This window comes from Chiloscyllium plagiosum, chromosome 4 (assembly GCF_004010195.1).
Source record: "Chiloscyllium plagiosum isolate BGI_BamShark_2017 chromosome 4, ASM401019v2, whole genome shotgun sequence".
NCBI lineage: Eukaryota > Metazoa > Chordata > Chondrichthyes > Orectolobiformes > Hemiscylliidae > Chiloscyllium > Chiloscyllium plagiosum.
In genome coordinates, this window is record NC_057713.1 from 134,577,352 (window position 1) to 134,586,370 (window position 9,019).

At 42.9% G+C, this 9,019-nt stretch overlaps 1 protein-coding gene across 1 annotated transcript in view; it reads left to right on the forward strand.

The window, feature by feature from the left end:
- The window catches only part of ttpa (tocopherol (alpha) transfer protein), a 44,114-nt gene that overhangs the window by 23,438 nt on the left and 11,657 nt on the right, over positions 1–9,019 (forward strand). The window contains exons 2-3 of the mRNA XM_043689296.1: positions 577–730; positions 5,331–5,524. Of these exons, the coding sequence (XP_043545231.1) occupies positions 577–730; positions 5,331–5,524 (348 nt within the window). The remainder of the gene's footprint in view (positions 1–576; positions 731–5,330; positions 5,525–9,019) is intronic.

Here is a 9,019-nt window from a genome sequence, read left to right on the forward strand (position 1 = left end):
ACTTTATATGTTTCTTAACTTCCCTCGTCAGCCACGGCCGCCCATGCCTCCTCCTGGGAGGTTTCTTCCTTTTTGGAATGAACTGATCCTGCATCTTCTGCATTATACACAGAAATATCTGCCATTGTTCCTCCACTGTCATCCCTGTTAAGGTATTGCACTATTGAACTTTGGCCAGCTCCTCCCTCATAGCTCCATAGTTCCCTTTATTCAACTGAAATATTGTCACTTCCGATTGTACCCTCTCCCTTTCAAATTGCAGATTGAAGCTTATTGTATTATGGTCACTACTTCCCAATGGCTCCTTCACTTCAAGGTCCCTGATCAAATCCGTTTCGTTGCACAATACCAGATCCAGAATTGCCTTCTCCCTGGTCGGCTCCAGCACCAGCTGCTCGGAGAATCTATCTCTGAGGAACTCCACAAAGTCTCTTTCTTGGGGTCCAGTACCATCCTGATTCTCCCAGTCTACCTGCATGTTTAAATCCCCCATAACAAACTTAACATTATTATAGACAGGATTCCATTTACTGTCGTCAGTTACATAGCTTTAAACTTATAACATTCTTTTCACAGCTTCTGTCAAATTACCATAAATGGAGAGCAGAATGCCCTGAGATTTGTGCAGATCTGAGGCCTTTAACAGTTATGGGCCTCCTCAAGGCTGGCTACCATGGGGTTTTAAGATCTCGCGATTCCACTGGAAGCAGGGTTTTAATATACAAAATTGGTGAGTACTGCATCTTCCAGGTTTTACACTCAATTTCTTTGGCTGCTTCAAGCACTTATTAACAGAATAAACCATTAACCCACCGATGTGTATAATTCCCTGAATGTGAGTTATTCATTGATCTGTGTGAAGAGTTGTAGTTGTGACATACACTCTATTTGTTTGTGAGGAATGTTCAAATACATCCACTGGGTGTACAGAGACATCCCTTAACTGAGGGAAAAGCACAACTGAACAAACTGCATTTATCATTCCAGATCAAGGTAGGGTAATAATGCAACACCTTGATGACATTCAGTGTCGTCATGGTAACAGTATTGCAACACATTCTCTCAAAACATGCCATTTCTAACTGAGTAACATCACTCAAAGCTGTGTGAAAATCTTCCAATTTCACTTTCTGATGTTAGTAGAATTTGTCTTGTTATATCAATGGAAAAGTACTGCATTGATGCAACTATCACTTGGAACGTTGTTAATGAGCTCTTTAATTACATAGTAACTTAAAAAGATGGGAGGTGCAACAGTAATCAATTGTAAGAAAGGCTACAACTATGCAATAGAAACCCTTTGAAGTTTTCATCATCCTATTATGCTGCAAAATATGATCTGTGACTTTATTAAAACGTCTTTGGGTCAAACAGAGAGGTTTAACATCATGGTTATAACTTCAAAAACAAAAACAAAAATTGCTGGAAAAGCTCAGCAGGTCTGGCAACATCCATGAAGAGAAAACTGAGTTAATGTTGAGGTCTGCTGGACCTGAAACATTAACTCTGATTTTTTTTCATAGAAGCTGCCAAACCTGCTGAATTTTTCCAGCAATATCTGTTTTTGTTTCTGATGTATGGCACCCGCAGTCCTTTTGGATTTCAGGGTTACAACCTGCCTGTCCATCTCTTTTGCTATTAACATAAGACTTTGGAGCACAACAATGGCATTGTTTTTCAACATTAAATATCACCTGTAATTATTCACCTTATTCTTGCGTGCGTCATCATTAATTGTTGAGACTAGTTTGGCCAGAGAGTTAAAGGCATGTCTTATTGTTGGTACACTTTGATGATTACAGGGGAGATGGGGCATTTCCTTAATTGTGAAAGAATTGTGGTTTTGTTGGTTTTTCTATTCAGTCTTTATTGAATGTTCCCATTAGTTTGTAGTGTTCTACTTAATCTCTATAATATGCTTCTGTACATTGTACCCGAAGCAATCTCAGTGGGGATATTTGTTAAAATGTTGAAGGTGAACACCTTGTAAGGATGCTGCAAGTCACTGACCTAAGATGGATGCACATTTGGACATTACTGTCATCATTTTTGGCTCCTCATTTTCTGAAGAAGGGCTCATGCCCGAAACATCGATTCTCCTGTTCCTTGGATGCTGCCTGACCTGCTGCGCTTTTCCAGCAACACATTTTCGGCTCCTCATTTCCTTACCTTATGTCACCAACAAGTAAGCCACATCAGGTTTTTCCCACTTCCCTGCTACATTGCTCTGACCATGCTGTCTGAACTCCCCAGGCCACTGTCTGCACAAATCAACCTCACTCCATAACCCACATCAACACGAACTCACCTTTGTCAGCATCAAGCCTCCATGTGGGAGTAAATTCCCCTGCTGCCCCTTGTACTATCAAGTTAAACAGAGAAAGCCTAACAAGTGCATACTGCTTCAAATGACCATGAGCCTGGTGCTGTTAGATTGTGATACATCATTGACTTTATCTTGGAAGGTTGGATTTAATTCATGTGGAGCAGTTTTCAGGTGGTATTCCTGGTCTGAAACATTTTATAAACAGGAATCTGACATGATCCAGCATAATGATGTCACGCACTGCTGACATTCTCATTGCAAATCACATCCTACCCACAATTCCCACCTGATGGTCTCCACTTGAAAACACTTCTAAGTTTGTGGATACTGGTGAGGACAGGCAGTAGTTCAACTCAAATGCCTTCTGTCACAGAACAGCATGTTGAAATTCACTTCATTTTTTTGTTTATTTGTTTATGGAACATGGTCACTACTGGCTGGGCCCAGCATTTGTTGCCTGTCCCTAGTTGCCCCTTGAGAAGGTGGGGGTGAGCTGCCTTCTTGAACCGTTGCAGTCCATATGCTGTGGATAGACCCACAATGCCCTTAGGGAGGGAATTCCAGGATTTTTACCCAGCGACACTGAAGAAAGAGCGATATATTTCCAAGTTGAGATGGTGAGTGTTTGGAGGGGTACCTGCAGTGACTGGAGATGATGAAAGGCCTTTTGGTGAGGTCTTGTATTCTGAAGCAAACCTCCTTCAGAGCCAATGCTTTTAGAAGAGAAGCGAAAAATATCCAAAGAAAACATTTATTTTGGAATACCATCTTAAGTGAATGACATACACTACAGTTTCCAATATATCATACATGGTACATATTTTGTCTTCATTGTCCTTAGAGAGTCATAGAGATGTACAGCACAGAAACAGACCCTTCAGTCCAATGTGTCCATGCCGACCAGATATCCCAACTTAAAGTAGTCCAGTTTGCCAACATTTGGCCCATATCCCTCTAAACCCTTCCTATTCATGTACCTATCCAGATTTCTTTTAAATGTTGTAATTGCACCAACCTCCACCACTTCCTCTGGCAGCTCATTACACACACATGCACCACCCTCTACGTGAAAAAGTTGCCCCTTAGGTCCCTTTTAAATCTTTCCCCTCTCACCTTAAACCCATGTCCTCTAGTTTTGGTCTCCCTTACCCTGGGTAAAAGACCTTGGCTGTTTACACTATCCATTCCCCTCATGATTTTATCAATCTCTATAAAATGCCCCTCAGCCTCCAACACTCCATGGAAAGCAGCCTCAGCCTATTCAGCCTCTCCCTATAGCTCAAATCCTCCAACCCTGGCAACCTCCTTATCAATCTTTTCTGAACTCTTTCAAGTTTTACAACATCCTTCCTAAAGCAGGGAGAACAGAATTTATTGCAGCATTCCAAAAGTAGCCTAACCGCCATGTCCCAGACAGCTGCAACATGACCTGCCAATAGAGAGTCTCATTTACAACTCTTCAGACACAAAACAGTCTGTGTCCACATGTTCGGACAACATTCAGACTTGGGCTGGTATGTGACAAATAACATTTCTGCTACACAAGTGCCTAGCAATGACCATCTCCAGCAAGAGAGAATCTAACCACCAACATTGACATTCAATGGTATTACCATCACTGAATCCCCCATTATTGATATCCTGCGGGTTACCATTGACCAGAAGTTCAACTGAACTCACCATATACAGAATGGAAATGATAAGCAGGTGAAAGGCTGTGCACTGGCAATTTGCAGCTCATCGCCTCACTCCCCAAAGCCTGTCCACCATCTACGAGACACAAGTCAGGAGTGTGATGGAATACTCCCCACTTGCCCTGGATGGGTGCAGCCCTAAGAACACTCAAGAAGCTCAACACCATCCAGGCCAAAGCAGTCCACTTGACTGATAGCCCACCTACCTCCTCCAACATTCACTGCCCATTACCAACATAGAGATGTGTACCATCTGCAAATCTGCAAGACACAGTGCAGTCACTCACCTAGGTTCCTCTGATGGCAGCATGATGGCTCAGTGGTTAGCACTGTTGCTTCACAGTGTCAAGGACTTAGATTCAATTCCAGCTTCAGGTAATTGTCTGTTTGGAATTTGTACATTCTCTAACAGGGCTATAACAGGAGAAAGGCAGTGAGATTGAAATCACTATAAAGAGAGAAAGGTACATCAAAACGTTAAGTTAGTAAATCAAAAAGATGAACAAGGTGAACTGATCCTGACAAACGACATCAGGATTTTTGTCATTTACATAAATGATTTGGATGCGAGCATAAGAGATACAGTTAGTAAGTTTGCAGGTGACACCAAAATTGGAGGTGTAGTGGACAGCAAAGAGGGTCACCTCAGATTACAACAGGATCTGGACCAGATGGGCCAATGGGCTGAGAAGTGGAGATTAAGTTTAATTCAGATAAATTCGAGGTGCTGCATTTTGGGAAAGTAAATCTTAGCAGGACTTATACACCTTAATGGTAAGGTCCTGGGGAGTGTTGCTGAACAAAGAGCCCCTGGAGTGCAGGTTCATAGCTCCTTGAAAGTGGAGTCACAGGTCGATAGGATAGTGAAGGTGGTGTTTGGTATGCTTTCCTTTATTGATCAGAGTATTGAGTACAGGAGTTGGGAGGTCATGTTGCGGCTGTACAAGACTAGTGTGTCCTACAAAAAGAGTAGAGAGATTTCTCCTTGAAAGTGGAGTCACAGGTCGATAGGATAGTGAAGAAGGTGTTTGGTATGCTTTCCTTTATTGATCAGAGTATTGAGTACAGGAGTTGGGAGGTCATGTTGCGGCTGTAAAGACAAGTGTGTCCTACAAAAAGAGTAGAGAGATAAGAGAAATGTTTCATTCCTGGTGGACGTTATGGATCAGCAAAACTTGGTAGAGAAATGTGCAGACGTTTCAGATAGAGACGTAAGAACTAATGTTTGTTGAATGCAAATTTCCCAAGAGAGGTTGAAATAAGGACAGTTGCTGTTATTTTATCGTTGACGTAAGTGTTTCTTCTTCCAGAACACTGGGATCCCAAGCTTTTCACAGCCTATGAGGTGTTTCGCATCAGTCTCATTACATCAGAGCTAATTGTGAAGGAGGTGAAAACCCAATTGAATGGTGTGAAGGTTATCTTTGATCTTTGTGGCTGGCGATTTGCTCATGCTCTGCAGATCAGTCCAACAGTTGCCAAGAGAATTGCTGCTGTGCTTGTAGTAAGTTTCTTCTTTTTAATTCAAGTTGAATTCAAACTCTGCTTTTAAAAAACACAATAATCTCAACATTCACCACAGTTAACTCAATGCTGCTGCACTAAGTGACTAAGCCAATTTAATTACTGAATCAGCAACTTCCTGAATCTCATCACAATATTGGAGAAAGTGTGGATTGCAGATGCTGGAGAGTCAGAGTCAAAAAGTGTGGATTCTGCCTGAAACATTGATTCTCCTGGTCCGCGCATGCTGCCTGAACTGCTGTGCTTTTCCTGCCCCACACTTTTTGACTATCCTCATAATATGTTCTTTAATTCAACTACACCCCAGAACTCTTATTGTTGTAAACTAATGTTCTCATTACATTTGTGCCAGACAAACCTTATAACTGCATTCCCAGTGGTCTGAGCATCCTCAGTATTGTAATATCTCCCTGGTTCTGCTTTGAGATCTACCGACCTCCATACCCAGATTAGCATTTCCTGGCGACAGGCTTTATTTCTAACCCTTAAATGTTTAGAGTGTAGTCATTGAATGTAGAAGATTTTCCAATTAACCAGTGAAAGCGTGGTGACAAACTGAATTCTTTATCTGAATTCTGTAACAATGGTCAAAAGGAGAAGAATTTCAGCAAAATAAAACCGAGAAATGAGGCAACAAAATGACCTCTGAAAATCCTAAACATTTTAGGCTGTAATAAATGCAGCCTGCTGTTGAAGCACTGACTGGAGAAGTCATTTGTAGGCATCCATAGCTCAAAGAAGGATGAAATGGAGCGGATGTGAGTGTTCAAAATCTTTGCTAAAGTAAATAAGGAAAAAAACTTTTCTTCCTGGGACAGTAAGGTCTGTAAATAAAGCAACATGTTTAAGGTAGTCAACAAACCTTGAAAGAATTTGAGTGAAAACAGTTTGAGTTATAACAGTGTGTACTGGGTCTATACTTGACAGAGGTTGAAAGGGGATCGTACTGAGAGGTCCGAGTAGAGTGGGTGTGGATTAGATGTTTCTAGGAGAGACCAGGATTCAAGGACACAGCCTCAGAGTGAAGGGATAATCCTTTAGAACCGAGATGAGGAGGAATTTCTTCAGCCAGAGGGTGGGGAATTTGTGGAACTCATTGCCGCAGAGGGCTGGGGAGGCCAAGTCATTGAGTGTGTTTAACAGAGATAAATGGGTTCTAGGTTAGTAAGGAGATCAAGGGGACAAGGCAGGGAAATGGGGTTGGGAAACATATCAGCCATGACTGAATGGCAGAGCAGACTGGATGGGCTGAATGGGCTGGTTCTGCTCCTATATCTTATAGTCTTATGGTAATATCACACTATCATAATACCCTAGAATGAAATGGTAATGGAAGCAGACTGTAAAATAACATTCAAAAGGGAGTTCAGACACCAAATTCTAATAACGTTGTGATGAAGGCTGAGGGCGGGTTGCAACAATAATGCCATGAGACCATTCGAACTAGGAACAGCATAATACTGTTCAGCCCCTCGAGCCTGCTACACCATTCAGTGGCTGGTTCAACATTTCTCATGTTCACTTTATTGCCTTTTCTCTGTATTCTCTTGATTCCTTGACTGATCAAGATTCTATCTAACTCAGACTTATATATATATATATATATACACAAGGACTCTGTGGTAAGGTGTTCAAAAGACTCTCAACCCTCTGAAAGAACAAATTCCTCCTCATCTCAGTCTTATATTGGTGCCTCTTTATTCTGAAATGGTGCCCTTTGGCCCGAGACTCTCCCATGAGGGGAGACATCCTTTCAGCATTCACTCTGTCAAGCTCCTTAACAATCCTAAATGAAAACCAAAACAACTGCAGATGCTGTAAATCAGAAAGAAAAACAGAAGTTGCTGGAAAAACTCAACAGGTCTGGCAGCATCTGTAGAAAGAAATCAGAGTTATCGTTTCAGGTCTAATGATCCTTCCTCAGTACTAATGGTAGTTAGGAAGAAGTTGGTTTATATGTGGAAGATAGGGTGGGGCGAGGGGGTAAGAAATAAATGATAAGTGGGGATAGAGACCAAAGAGAGAGAAGAACAGTTAGACAGACAAAGAAATTGATACTGATCTGGCTGGGAGAGTGAATAGCTTTTAATGGAGATTGTTAGTGGATAACAATGGCTAGTGTGTAATGGCAGATTATGTATTAACAAGACCTGATGTGTGTGGTAGGAGGATAGGACATGGGAGGGTTCAGGCCCTAAAATTATTGAACTCGATATTGAGTCTGAAGGGCTGCAGGGTCCCCAAGTGGAAAATGAGGTGCTGTTCTTCTAGCTTGCTCTGAGCTTCGCTGGAGCACTGCAGCAAGCCTGAGATGTTCCGTGAAGCAACCACCCAGTCTACACTCGGTTTCCCCAATACATCCACAAGCATGCACTCCCTCCACCACTGACACTCAGTAGCAGCAATGTGTGCTATCCACAAGATGCACTGGAGAAATTTATCAAAGGTCCTTAGACAGCACCTTCCAAACCCATAATCACTTGCATCTGGAGGGACAAGGATAGCAAATACTGCTGGGAACATCAGCACCTGCTCGTTCCCCTCCACTCACCATCCTAATTTGGAAAATATATCATCATTCCTTCAGTGTCACTGGGTCAAGGTCTTGGAGTTCCCTCCCAAAGGGCATGGTTGGTCAACCCACAGTCCATGGACTGCAGTGGTTCAAATTAGCAGCTCACCCCCACCTTCTCAGGGGCAACTAGGGACAGGCAATAAATGTTGGCCCAGTCAGCAATGCCCATGTCTCATGAGTAACTATACGAATAAATGAGCTCTCTTTTGAAACCTCCTGTGGAATCTGCCTCCAGCACTCTCACTGTAAGTACATTCCAAATCCAAATAACTCTGAGTGAAGAGGTTTCTCCTACTCTCACTCCTAGCTGTCTTGCTGACAATGTTGAAATTCGGACTCCGGACCACCTTTAAACCAGCAGAGTTCGGACCCAAACAGGATAAACAGTACAGACTACAGATCCAAAAACACCAGCAACTTTTCTCCTTCAAGACCCTCCCGCTCCACGCACACAGCAATGCACCAGCACCTAACCTCTCTACAGTCTGCCCTGCCTCAGCTGAGGGCCATACTCTCTCAGAATTGCAAAGGACCCACTCTGTACTACATCCTCAGGAGAATTCATACTCTCAACAAACAGTATTTCAACATCATCTCAAACATCAAAAACTGTAAGTACAACAAACTTTTATCTACCCACCTCCATAACCAGCGCTCCTCAAACATTCCAGAAGATTCCCCCGGCCTCTGGAACTGGTCAGACGCCATTAGCCACGTGGCTGGTGCAGCTGCCACCCCCACGCTGATTGATGATGTCACTTCCGCCCCCATCATGGCCACTCCCTCAGCCACTTCCACCCCTCACAATTCCTCATGCACCACACGTGACATCACTTCCACCCCTCACATCATCGCTGATGTCACACGCTCAGTGACTTCCGCCCCCCCCCCACTGCAGTG